A 14,245-nucleotide genomic window follows, 5' to 3' on the forward strand; every position below is an offset into this window, starting at 1 on the left:
AACTTATCGTCACGCCGAAATCGTCAGTTTTTTTAAAGGAAGCTTCCTTGGGGCCTACTTAACACCCCTTCCGAAAATCTGACGCGCCCGAGTAAATTTTTTTTTTTGCATTTTTGACTACTTTATATGCCTACCCCCACCACGCAAACCGGCAGATTAGTATACCGTTGTTATCAGAGGCACTCGGGGCATACGTAGTATGAATATCTGACGCGCTCGAGAATGCCCAAGTAACTGTTTTTTTTAACATTTTTGAAAAACCGTACACGCCAAACCCACCGCTAAAATGGTTTTTGCCATACGAGCTTTTCTTTTCGAAATTATTTTATCTTTCGATTTTGATAGGTCTCGACGGCGCCGTTGAATTACGCCATTTAGCTACCTCGCCTCCCTAACTATTATGCTAGAACTGCAACCAGACTCTAACATTGCATTGTATCAAAAAAAAACATGAATACCTTTCTGTTTTTTATTAAATTTTATAAAATGTATCAACAATCACATAACATTTGCTTAGCTAGAATCGAAAACATATTATAAGAACAAAATTGGCACAAAATCAGGTGACCCAGATGCAGACAACGTCGACAATTTTTTTTAACAAGACATTATCTAGTTGTTAAAGGTAACAAGGTTCGTTAAAGTCTATTTTTTATTCGGTAGACTAAAATGACATTTCATATTATGAACATAAAATAACATTCCATAGGATGAAATGTCATTTTAGTCTACGGAAAAAAGATAGATTATAGATGACTGAATAGAAAACATTAATTGTTAACGATGTCTGTCTAGGTAAAACATAGGTAACAAGCTATGAGTAATAAACTGAAATAAATATCATAAACTCAGGAAAACCTACCAAAGCCTCCAGTGCCCTAGACTGGAATCGAACCAGCGTCCTCTGCTATCGCGGCAGGTGCCTGTGTCATTGGACCACCGGGCCACAGCGGCATAGGTCGAATTTTTCCAAGTATGTATATGCACTTCTTACTGATGGCCTATGGCGCCTCCTTAAGCCTGGAAGCTTTAAGTAGGTTTCCAGCTTTCTGTAAACATTCTGAAAATTATGTGACGATGTAAAAATCACCCCCCTTAATTTATTCAATTATCCTAGTTCATTTATGGTCTGGTCGTTCTTTTATATATAAAGCAATCCGTATATAAAATTATGAAACTATGACGTCATTCTTTGTCCGTACGCTTCGTAAGTTCCAATAAAACGTAAGTGGATAATAACATTAGGAACAAATGTAACAACTGCATATAAAGGCAGTAAGCTCTTTTGAAGCATTATTGTTTTCCTGAATCACTTGTCTCATAATTATATTTATAAATACATACGCATTGACCATTTCATTGTCAAAATATTTATCTAACGTAAAATTAATGGAAGAATAAAGTATGTATAGTCTGTCAAACAGCATTGTCAGTAGAAAAAGGCCAAAGGAAGATAACCCTTCGCGCCTAATTTTTTTTTATATTTGCCGCTTTTTTCTACTGATGAAATGGGTTGACAGACTATAGTTACAATATAATTAAATACTTCTAAATAATAACAATGACTTTGATATAAATAAATTACCATCATAATAATCTAAATTTCCTACAAATGAAGATCAGCAATAAAAAAAAGAACTACTACAGGATTAGCGCAGCAGCTCATCAAGTCGCGCAAGACACCTTCATTTGTTTCTTTCGCACACTGTGAACGAGAAATGATACTCTGGCATAGCCACTTTATAAGTAGAAAAAGGCGGGTATTTAAAAAAATGTAGGCGCGTATGCGCGGACCCGGGTATGTCCTTCAACTACGTCCAAGGCCACCGGCGGACGGGCAGCAGCGTCCCTCAAATTCGGTGTACTCGACTGCGATCGCCAACCCGCCTGCCAAGCGTGGCGATTATGGCATTTACCCCCCATCATGAAGGGGGAGGCCTATGTTCAGCAGTGGACGTCTTATGGCTGAGATGATGATGATGATATTGGCGCGAATGGTGACTTTCTATAGAAAATTTGTTTTTCGCACCTTTCTCTACTGACAACGTGGGCGTGCCAGAGTATAGTTTTATAGTTGCGCGGTCAGTGCTAGACCCCCTTTACGTGACTCCGTGATTTCTAAAACAATTTTTGGTAATGTTAGCATTGTATTAAATAAGATCAGTGGCGGTAGCATGATCGCGTTTTTTATAGCATGTCGCGTTATTCGTATCTTTCGCACTTACGACTCACGATTGTTAGAACGAGACAGGCATGGTGACAAAAACGCTACCATGTTAACGCCTCATGTCGGATAAGTACCGATTATATTGCTTAAAGAAAAAAAAGTTCTCATCACAATTGTTTAAAATATCTTAATATACTACGTGTATGAGCAATTAAAATATGAGGTATGAGTAAATAAGTTTAAAATTATACAGGGTGCTCAAGATTATCATATAGAACCCGCTTAACATGGTTATAGTAAAAGTAGCATGGGTATAATTTAACTCCTAAAATTTTCATGCGAGACTTTTCCTCGAGACGAAATCTTAGCAAGACAAACACAGTCACGTGTATCAACTGAGCAGCTGAACTAGTTCAATTATTCACACTTTGCCCACCTAAGCCAAATAGCGCTATCTCAGAAACAAAGCATTTGGAAAATTTTATTGGCAGCTATAGAAACTAAAGTGTATACTGGAATGTGGAATATTTTTAGAGACAGTTGTTTGTTTTATTTGACAAGGCTATTCAATTTATTAACGCTAATGATTTTTTAAGCTTGCGGATCTGAATTTAACATAATAAGTACCTACTATTCTAATTAAATAAATATTCTATTAAATAATATGTATTTAAATCGTACATATATGAGTAGTCGGCAAAAACGGACTGTATGCCGACACTTATTTAAAATATTAAGTTTCAACTAATATAAAAACTATTTATTTACCAACTGTATGTGGAAGTAAGTATCTAAGTATTGAACGATGACTTGACAGATAGACAGAGGTAGGATCGCTCAAGAAAAAAAAACTGAATTCAACATACGACCTGGGCTATAACCGCGAAAATCGAAGTTCGCAAATTGCGGGCATTTTTCTCTGTCACTCTAATTACGACTTCGTTGGAGTAAAAGAGAAAGATCCCCGCAATTTGCGAATTTCGGTTTTCGCGGTAGCCGCTCTGTACAGCTGTACTGGCGTCCCGTGGGTTAATTATTGAGCAGTATACAGGATGTCCCAAGACTATGGGACATCAAGGGAAAGTACCTTAAATATGGGTATGATAAAACTACAGGGTGATGTTTTTTTCTCGTGCAGCGGGTCGATTCCCGGTTCAACCATGTAATTATTTAAAAATCTATGAATGCAGTTTAAATTGTTTTTTAAATTAAATTAAATTAATGTCTTCTTTCAGCAAAATATCCTATCTACGATAATTAAGGTACTTTCCCTTGATGTCCCATAGTCTTGGGACGCCATGTATACCTAGTTATTCTAGTTTGTTGTAGCGACCCTACAACTGCCTACCTCACAGCTCTGTGATATTAAACTATAATATTTAACGTTTGGTCTAGGATTCATTTTGGTTATGGTGTGTCTATCTAGCCACATGTTGATATCGAACAAGTAGATGAAGTTAACAGGCATAATGCCGGTTTAATAACATAGCCTCATCAAAGGTAACAGTCGGTAGGGAAGTTATGACTTATACAAACTATTCAAGACAACAAAACATCTACAAAAATTATAATTTAACAGGTTTTCAAAATAACAATTATTAATAAAGGTTACATATTTATCAAATATATTAAGGCACGTAGGTTAGTTAAATTGTCTTCGTCTTATATAATATATTTCATAACCCTTTATGTTTCCTCTGGGGGATCATATGTGATTGATTACATGATTACCAGTCGATGTGTTATACTAGTATACAGTCTTTTCATCTTGGGTCTAAGATTTATACATATTTATTTCTTGCGTACCGGCGTCATTTACAGTGTAGTTCATTTAGTTCTCACCCCTAGTTTATGACGTCGTTAATAGAGGATGGAAGGCATAGAATGGCATATCACACTATTAGCTTTAAAAATTGTAAGTAAAAAGTACCCTAAAACCTTCCTAGTCATTGTTCGTCCGAAGTGGAGTCAGCGGACAGTATGGGCGTGGTCTCGGGCGAGAGAAGCAGTCTCCTTATTAGTACTGTGATGCCTGATACTATTAGAATAAGTCCCAGGCCCTGCAAATAAATATTGACAGTTATATGTATGATATGATTGTTATGTTTAAATTGTTCAACTCACAAAGAACCGCTCAAAGCTAAAATATTACGATAGGAATAATTCTAGAATACATTCAGTTCAGCTGTTGTCACAAATTGTTTTTAAATTGGCTACTGAGTCCGATTCGCCGTAGCGAACCAGAATTTCCTCCCTTCGGTTCCGGAAGAAGGTTGTTGCCCAAACTGTATCAAGAACTTACAATCACTTTAAATTGCCGTATCGCAAGCCAACACCATGAAGTGAACCTGCCAGTACCAGGATATAGCACGTCCGGGTCGACCGGTTCGGATAGCGGGTTGCAGTCGGAAATGTAACAGTACTCACAGTCAACATGAGCACGTAGGGAACGCCGTATCGCCAGCCGCGCGTATTCGGGCATGATACGAATCTGTCTAAGTGCTTAAGCGGATCCCCGTCAGGTCATATTGGGGAACAGCCGGAAATGTAAATGTACTCACAGTCAACGTGTAGAGCGCGTACGGAACACCGTACCGCAGGTTGAGCGCCATCCGCGCCATGCGCGCGTAGTCGGGCGTAATGTGCACCTCCTGCCGGAACCAGAACATCGGCACCAGCGTGTCCGGGTCCGGCAACTGGTTGTTCAGGCTAAAAATAATATACATAGTACAAGATTACGTTATATACGTCGACCTTCACCGATACGTCTGACGGATGAAACTTATATTTTATGATATTTTATCTTAGACCAATATATAAACATCAGCAAATAATTAACCTGTAATGTATGTAACCATTTAAATCTCATTGTTTAGTACGATTACCTCGTAATTTTTTCAATTACCATGTCATGAGCACATTGGTACAACATATGGCAAATTTGAAGCTTAAATACGACTGGTATGTAACATCGTATTTTTATCAACTTTCGCCAATCATTTATAATTATATGGTCTTCATCATCAGTTCCACTTCACCTAAAAACTTAAGAGCATATATTTGTACTTTAACATACAAAACCAAAAATGTATAATAGTTTTCGTTCATGATTCCCATTCCGGTCTTCATTAGCGTTTCCACATCACCGATGTTGCTTATGGTTAAAATGCAAATGTTTGATTTCCTCACATAAATACTAAAATCGTTATAAGTGTGCTAATAAGATTAAAAAGGTCATCATATTTTATTTATTTATTTATTTAGATTCATATTCTTATATACAGAAATAATGGAAGGATTTAGATATGCCACTGTCCTGACGGACCTAGTATTTATGGTGGACTTACATGTTGATATATAGCAACATGTTGTTACATGTTGGTGGCTCAGTGGACATTTGCCGCGGCATGGCCATGGGCAGGCAGTTTTGGTTCTGTCTTTTATATTATGTGCAGAGCAACTTACCTGACTAGGTTTATATGTCGGACTAGCATGTTGATCTGCAGCTGAGCGGCGACCTTAAGCGGCATGCCCGTGAGCATCTCTAACGCCAGTCTGAAGTTATGCTCACTGTTGACAACAAAACATTTTAAAACCATTAATAACAACATCAAAACACAAATAGTACTGTTGAAGAGGCTGCAAAATAAGCATGGACGAGTCATTGACGTATATTTAAGGACTGGCCTTACGGGCACTAAATTATGGTACTAGTTCGGCGGTTTCACTCACGAATTCGAGCCAATCGTGCAGTTTAACGCAACTAGTTGCGACCAATCGCGCGCGTATTGCGTACTCATCAACCAATCAGGTTGTAGCGGTGTCACACCGCTGTACTGGCCCCATTCATGCCCCATTATTTTTGCCCGTAAGGCCAGTCCTTAGATATACGTTAAAGGGGCGAGGAGGTTGGTTTGATAGTCCGAGAGTCGACCAAAAGCAAACCTGTACTGTCACGCAATCAGAGCGTGGAAAACAAAAATATAGCGGTTTAAAAACTTGTTGCCCTGTTGATTCAGCTGTATAACTAGCCGCTACTTTTTGGTCTTAACTCTCAAATCCGCACAAAATACGGAAGTTAGTGAATTTACCTACTCGCCGCTCAATGGCTGTAATGAATCTGGTTATGATAAAAAAGGAGTCAAAGGTTATGTTCAATGTTTTGAACGTTGTCAAGGGTAAATTTGGACCATTATGGCCACATTTTCAAAGCAGAGGTGTGAAAAAAGTAGACAAGTATAGGGCACTCACTCAGTAGGCTCCAAGCCGTCTATCTTGCTGGGGTAGTAGGGGTCGGTGTGCAGGAAGTGCGGCAGCGACACGAAGGCGGGCGCGCCGTAGCGGCACGCCGACACGTTGAGCGCGCCAGGCGGCAGGCAGTCGCTGTCGCGGTTCAAGTCGCAGTAGCACGCCTAAAAACGACCTTTACATTTTAAACTTGGAACAGGGGTGCGAAACTCCTGACTTCGGTCAAACTCGGCTCCGCTCGGCTATGGCTCGGCTATTAGGGTTGACACCACTTGACTTCCTTTTGCGTGCACGACCACAGATAGAATCACTTGATTTTTGACAACCCTAAATAGCCGAAAGGGATAGTGCCATATATTAGAAAGGGACAGCATGATTCGACCCTGAACCGCTGTCAAACTTCGTTTTTGTAGGAAGTTTCCTTTCTGTACGGTAGTACTATTAATTATTCTGTGCTTGGAATAGATTTTGATTGACATTACTGAGCCGATAATCCGTCCGTGGCTTGAGTTTCGAGTTGAAGGTTGACTTTATCGTGCACACAACCGATTTTCCTGTCTTGTAAATTTTGTATCATTGAGAACCATGTTAAAAGAAAGGGACGACGATGTTCTTTTAACCCACAGTTTTTTTTTAATCCGGAAGATACCTATTTAGACAGTTACAGTCTTATGAATTCCATGCATGGGGGCGATTTTTGAATTTCGATCGCTCGATTTCGTCACTCGAAAACCGGTGGAAAAGGGCGAAATGCAAATTTTTGAAATACGAGCGATAGAAATTGGGAATCGAGTGGTATTGATTCCTCGTTTTCAATTCTATTAGAAGAATTTAAATGCCTAGTAGTGGAGATATTATCGAAATACACGATTCGAGCGGAAGAAATTCAAAAATCGGCCACCATGAATAATGTAACCCTGTAATTTTGCCGCTCGCTGTAATATGATAGATATGATAGTACATTGTACGTACCGTGCTAGGCAAGTTATACCCGTTGTCGAACACGGACACGTTGGCGGCGTACTGAACCCCGTCTATGCCGTCCACGTGCACCTCCTTGTCTATACCTAAGGTCAGGTACCTGGAAATAGACCAACAAACGTTCAATTATCTATTAACCAAGCAAGTATAGTTTTTGTGGTGGCATCATAAACCGCCGCATATAGATGGTCAAGCAAATCTTATCAGTAGAAAAAGGCGGCAAATTTATAAAACCGGGCAAGTGCGAGTCGGACTCGCGCACGAAGGGTTCCGTACCATACTGCAAAAAAAAAAAAAACAAAAAAAAAGCAAAAAAAGAAACGGTCACCCATCCAAGTACTGACCCCTCCCGACGTTGCTTAACTTTGATCAAAAATCACGTTTGTTGTATGGGAGCCCCATTTAAATCTTTATTTTATTCTGTTTTTAGTATTTGTTGTTATAGCGGCGACAGAAATACATCATCTGTGAGAGGTATTTTAGGGCAACAGTGCAAGAACTAACCGACAGCCCCTCCGCTTTATTTTTAACCTATCGTTACCTACTACTTTTATTTCTATTAGTAGTAAAGCAAGGGTGGTTTCAGAATTTTTTTATCCCTAATTTTTAATGGACGGTTCCGTGGAATTAGGCTTCTAGCCTTTAGTATTCTTAGCATGCTTATCGCAGCTTATGTTAAGCGCCGTACCAATAAAGGTCTCCTCTTTTAAATTAAACAATAAACAATAATTATTACTAAGTCATTTACAATCACATGGAATGTCATACGATGCAATCTTTTCTTTATCATGTCTGGATTATAGGTATGTTTTAAAACAATAAACAATAATATTAGCTAGCTAGTCACGTGCAATGTCATTCGATGCAGTCTTTTCTTTATCGTGTCTGGATTATAAGTTCGTTTTTAAATTCATATAGTATCAGATAATATAAATGTACTATGCACGACTGGACTGCATCAAGTCGAGCAAACAGATAAGCACAGGTCATGTGCACATTTTTTTCTAATCCCTTCCCGATCAATAAAAAAAATGTAATTGTTTTAATTTTAAGTCTATTCATATGTATCGATATAGGTAGTGAATTGAGCCAACGCACTATTATCTAACGTAGACACAATAGTAATCTTAATCGCTAGAAGTAATTGTTATCTAAGGAAATTATTTTTGTTCTATCAAGGCAATCAGGTCTATATTGGAATTGTAGTTATCAGGGACTGAAAAGGTACCGTTAAAAACGGTTTTGACCGGTCTTTTTAAAGGTACCCGACCGTTAAAAGTAGCATTTCGGTACCAATATCAATCGGTACCCGTATCCAAACAAGCTTCCGTTCAAACGGTACCATTAAATAAAAGTACCTTTAGGTGTTTTTTTTATAGGTACCCGACCGTTAAACTAGCATTCCATATTGATATCAATACTTTAGGTATCCAAATAAGCTTTAGCCCAAACGGTACCGTTAAATGTAGGCTTCCGTCCAAACGGTACCCTTAAATAAAAAAACCTTATAGCGTTTTGATCTGATAGGTACCTCAATTCAAACATTTCAAACCGGCCACTCGCGAGAGCGGGAGGTAACGCGTGTCTCCCTCTCACTTTTCACTAAGTACACAGATCCCAATGTGATTGTTTGTGAATTATATTGTCATCATCATCATCATCATTGACATAAAAGTCATCATGGGTGTCGTTTTATAGGTTTCAGGGAGTGCAGAACTCAAAAATGATGACAATTTTGGAATCCAAGATGTCTGACGTGCACTTTGACATAAAAGTCATAATGGGTGTCGTTTTATAGGTTTTAGGGAGTGCAGAATTCAAAAATGATGACTCGGCACTCCTATGTCGACTTTTATGTCAAAGTGCACGGCAGACATGTTGGATTCCAAAATAGTCATCATTTTCGAAACCGGCACTTCCTAAAACACCCATAATGACTTTTATGACAAAGTGCACGGTCGCTATCTTGGATTCCAAAACAGTTATCATTTTCTAAATCCGCAGTCCTGAAAAGCTATAAAACAACAAAGACCTTATTACAAAAGGCATAAGGTCCTTTACCTACTGAAGACCGTTAGCCTTAACGGTACCGTTTGAATTTTATTTATTCGGGTACCGTTACTATTTGATACCTTTTCAATTGATACCTTTATATTAGATACTGGTATTTTGCCGTTTTATTTGGGTACCCTTACTGTTGGATATCTATTCTATTGATACCTTTATTTTAGGTACTGCTATTTTGCCGTTTAATTCGGGTACCGTTTCTGTTGGATACCTATTCAATTGATACCTTTATTTTAGGTACTAGTATTTTGCCGTTTTATTCGGGTACCATTACTGTTGGATACCTACTCAATTGATACCTTTATTTTAGGTTACCGGTCTTTTGCGGTTTTTCAGTCCTTGGTAGTTATAGACGAGGATATAGGTATTGCTCCGTAAAGAAAATCACACAACAACAATTAGGTACATGACCCTCTTAGCGTCTATTGAAATAGTTACAGACGTTTCCGGTTTTTTTTTTACTTGTGTGTATAATTCCGGGTTATACTAGGTCATACTATGGGAACTTTTCTCACTACGGGAATTATTCTAGAGGGGGAACATTCCCCATACAAAACCGAACGTGTTCGAGAACGGCACAACTCTAATTATAGTTGCCAAGATATAGCCTTTTGAAGGTCTAAAGCAGCGGTAGGCAACCTTTTTTTGAGTAGTTTTAGTAGCGTAGTTAACGATGAGTAAGTTGACGCGGGCCGCACTTTGTTAATATTTATGACTTTATCAGACATTGTCGTTTCTCAATATTACATAGCCAGAGAGGCTCGCAGGCGGCAAGTGACAGTTTCACGAGCCGCATGCGGCCCGCGGGCCGCAGGTTGCCGACCGCCGGTCTCAAGGACGGACAGGTTTAGACTTGGCACATGATCTCGATGACAACTTTCAGCACTCTAACTGGCACTTAAAAACACAGAATCAATACTCACGTGCATATATCAGGCGCGAACACCTGCACCTCGGGCTGGCCGAGCTCGGGCGCCCACAGCTCCCCGCTGGAGCCGCGCACCTCGCCGCACTCGTCGCGGTACATGGTGCGGTTGGAGTACTTCCATTTCTCGACATTGCCCAGCTCGAAAAAATCCCCCGCGCCGGTGTTCATGAGGAATATGCCGTCGTATTCCATAGAGCCGTTACGCTGTGAAAGAAAAGTGTATTTTTTTTTATTATGAATGTGCTTACTCATGTAATATGTATATGTGTGTATTTTTTTAGTAATGGCCTTCTAGCCTAGATATAATTACCCTGCCTACGAAGTTCGAGGTCCTGAGTTCTGTGGGACTAAGTGGATTTGCGTGAGACCCACAATACATAATTTATTATTATATTTTTTTAGTTGAAGGACAGTGAAAGGACCTCTAAACCACCACCACCACCACCATAGTGGCTGCAACTGACCTTATTGTCATTATGTCAAAACTAATTGGGTCAAAAGACCTCATGGTCTACATATGGGGTACGGAACCCATCGTCATGAACCCACTATAATCATTTTAATCACGATCGCGGCCGATCCCAATCGATCAGCTGTTGCGGTGCTATTTGGTAACCATTACGTGTTGGTTACTCACCGATTACGCTGGCGTTCCATAACGCACGCCGCATTCTTCAGCGGACGCTTTCGCTTCTTGAATAACCGATTTTATTGGTATTTGGTTCAGGAAAGTAATAAAAGGGACATAGTTAAACCAAAATTCACTTATTACTACAATATAATACAAATAAATTACGGTGTAATGGGGTCGATCCTGTAAATGTAAAGGTTTATGGCAGACGTTTCCAACGACTGGGGCGCACCCCTCTAAGAAGGATTGGCAAAAGGGCATAGAAGAAGGGGGAAAACTTTACTAACAAAGAAGCCCTGAAAACCACGAAGCGCAAAGGCAGGAATGAACAATACCAAAAAGATTTTGATACCCCGAAGGTACGCTGTATTATCAGTAAGACTAGCTCTGTAAGAAACAAATCCATTGCAATAAACACAGTGCATTCTCCGCAACCTTCCTAGGTAAAAAGCCAGAATTGCTAACTTCTTCCGCAATTTACTAAAGTACCTATACGAAAATACATGAAATGTTTAATTTAGCATTTTAATGCTAAAATACTTATTAAGTTCATCGGGGTTTTTTTTCACAACGAACTTGAAGAATTGTACAGTAAACTATTTTTTATCCTCTCGTAACTAAATGAATTGAAAGACTATCACCTATTTCTAACTATGAAGTCATGGAATGAATTAGTATGGTCTATGTCTAATCTAATTCTAAATCTAGTAGAGTCCAAAAAAGTACCTACCGACTGTTTCTGTGGAACAGCTTCTTGTGACCCGGTATAGCTAGGTAAGGTAAAGATTTAGCGCATAAGTTACCTACAGGTCAATGGGTATTCAATATACTCCTTTCAATGTCTCTTTGTTACTCAAATGACAAATGCATTGTTCGTGAATGAATGTCATTGGAAATTGACAAGAGGACGATTTCGCGGAATTAACTCACGCCACGAGTCTCAATGACACGGGCACCGCATGCTATCAAGGTCAAAACCAACTAGACAGAGATTAGGTACACATGTGCATGAATTAGCATAATTTTCACAAAGGTGACATTCATTGATACTAAATGTAGTGGAAAGTGATTATCTAAAATGCCAAATTATAGATATGAAGCTCCGGGGATCTCGGAAACGGCTCTAACGTTTTCGATGAAATTTGCTATACATATGGGGGTTATCGGGGGCGAAAAAACGATCTAACTAGGTCTTATCTCTAAGAAAATTATTGAGTTTTTATATGTTTTCCGAGCAAAGCTCGGTCTCCCAGATATTTATATTTTTACAATATTATATAGGTAAATATTGCACACTGTTCTTGTTCAAGCAATGTTAATGGACAAAATTAGAGATGCACCGGATATCCGGTTACTATCCGGTATCCGGCCTATCCGGCCATTACACATATTCAATTACCGGCCATTATTTTACTATCCGGCCGGATACCGGATATTGACCTTCTATCCGGCCGGATACCGGATAGTAACATTGCTTGATTTCGGAGTAAACAAATTAGATTTAAGAAACAGACACGGTCATAATCGTACTTGTTTATTATTTTAAAACAATTTAATCATTCCACTGACTTGCACGCGCACTCATTTCGAACCTAGAAATGAGTCCGCGCGAACGTTTACTAGGAAACAGGTCAAGCCTGCAGAATGCGCACCTGAAAAACCCAAATGTAGGTATAGTTCCGCTGGCCGAATATTCGGCGGCCGGATACCGGATATTCGGCCGTTGGTCAGGCCGAATATCCGGTATCCGGCCAAACAACTATCCGTTGCATCTCTAGACAAAATTGTGTTATGCACAAAAAACTTTAACCAGATTACCTTGAATGAATCAGCAAGAATATACCTACAAGAGAGTACATCATAACTGAAGATGGATGATGGTAGTGGTGGATTAGCAATCAAATGATGGTGTAATTTCGCACAGTTTGCAATTTTTCAAGTAAAAAATATAACGAATTAGCAGATATTATTAGTTATCCTTATACATCGAACTTGTTATTTCCTTTTACCTAAATTATTATTGACTATTGCGTAATCGCAAATTAAAATAGAACTTGAACTTATTTGTGTGATATTCCTTAGTTAGTTAAATTGGATATCTAAGTCACCAGAAAGAGAAATTGCAGTTAGTCATTATCATTACCATAGAATACACGTTACCACACGACCGAAAGGTCCACAGTTCATAGGTAGAGATATCGAAGGTTCACAAACATTTTTCTTTGATTCACAACTCGCACGTCATTTTTATACGAGGAATTCATGATAAACGTGTTCTTCTTAAAATTATAACAAACCTTAAATATAGATCTGTTAACTAAAATGTAATGCGTAATAAATTAATGTTTTTATGACAATGTTTGATTTAAAACATAATTATCAGTGTACGCAAAACGGTTTTAACCAAACAAATGATCTATTTTTAAACTGTCACGTAGCAATCTTATCAGGGGAAACAGAATATTATAATGTACGATGTACTAAATGAGCAAAATATATCTAAACATATGCAGTATATAATTCGAAGTTGCAACTACCTTAGGCACCCATGCCAGTAAAGTTAAGTGGAGCTAACCGACTTGCTATGTTTATACTATATTGAAATATTTTTTGCTAATTTTATAAATGGCTGTCTCCCCTTGTGGTGCCTCTCATTGACATCTCAAAACGCATAGTATGTACAGTAGGCCCGAACTTTACAATCGGCTTTTGCGTAATGAGTGAGATAAGCATGAACAACTATATCACGTTCGCAGTGAGAAATATGTTATCAGTTATCAATAACCGTGTACCTGAATCACTCACAAACGTTCTTGACAAAACGACTCACCGTATAGAACCAGCCGAACTTGTCGAAGGGCAGCTGGACGATCGGTATCTGCGAGCTGATGTCGAGCCCGTGGTCGTCGATGCAGTCGAACAGCCATGACACGTTGGCCATGACGAACATGTTGTCGTTACTCTGAACATTCTGGATAAAACGACTCACCGTATAGAACCAGCCGAACTTGGCGAAGGGCAGCTGGACGACCGGTATCTGCGAGCTGATGTCGAGCACGCGATCGTCGATGCCGTCGAACAGCCACGACGACACGTTGGCCGTGAGGAACATGTTGTCGTTACTCTGAACGTTCTGGATAAAACGACTCACCGTATAGAACCAGCCGAACTTGTCGAAGGGCAGCTGGACGACAGGTATCTGCGAGCTGGTGCCGAGCACGCG

General features: G+C 39.2%; 1 protein-coding gene across 2 annotated transcripts in view; it reads right to left on the bottom strand.

The window, feature by feature from the left end:
- Positions 1 to 14,245, bottom strand: part of LOC134665842 (protein croquemort-like) — a 407,398-nt gene that overhangs the window by 384,942 nt on the left and 8,211 nt on the right. The window contains exons 6-11 of one of the 2 annotated variants that reach the window (XR_010098424.1): positions 10,387 to 10,595; positions 7,388 to 7,496; positions 6,419 to 6,579; positions 5,633 to 5,737; positions 4,729 to 4,876; positions 3,037 to 4,227 (exon numbers count right to left, since the gene is read on the bottom strand). Coding sequence is in view for 1 of the 2 variants with exons in the window: in XM_063522873.1 (XP_063378943.1) it covers positions 4,114 to 4,227; positions 4,729 to 4,876; positions 5,633 to 5,737; positions 6,419 to 6,579; positions 7,388 to 7,496; positions 10,387 to 10,595 (846 nt within the window). In the remaining variant the exon portion in view is untranslated. Of the gene's footprint in view, positions 1 to 455; positions 4,228 to 4,728; positions 4,877 to 5,632; positions 5,738 to 6,418; positions 6,580 to 7,387; positions 7,497 to 10,386; positions 10,596 to 14,245 lie in introns of those variants that run through there. The other variant, XM_063522873.1, reaches the window with a different exon arrangement.

This window comes from Cydia fagiglandana, chromosome 1, assembly GCF_963556715.1.
Source record: "Cydia fagiglandana chromosome 1, ilCydFagi1.1, whole genome shotgun sequence".
Lineage (NCBI taxonomy): Eukaryota > Metazoa > Arthropoda > Insecta > Lepidoptera > Tortricidae > Cydia > Cydia fagiglandana.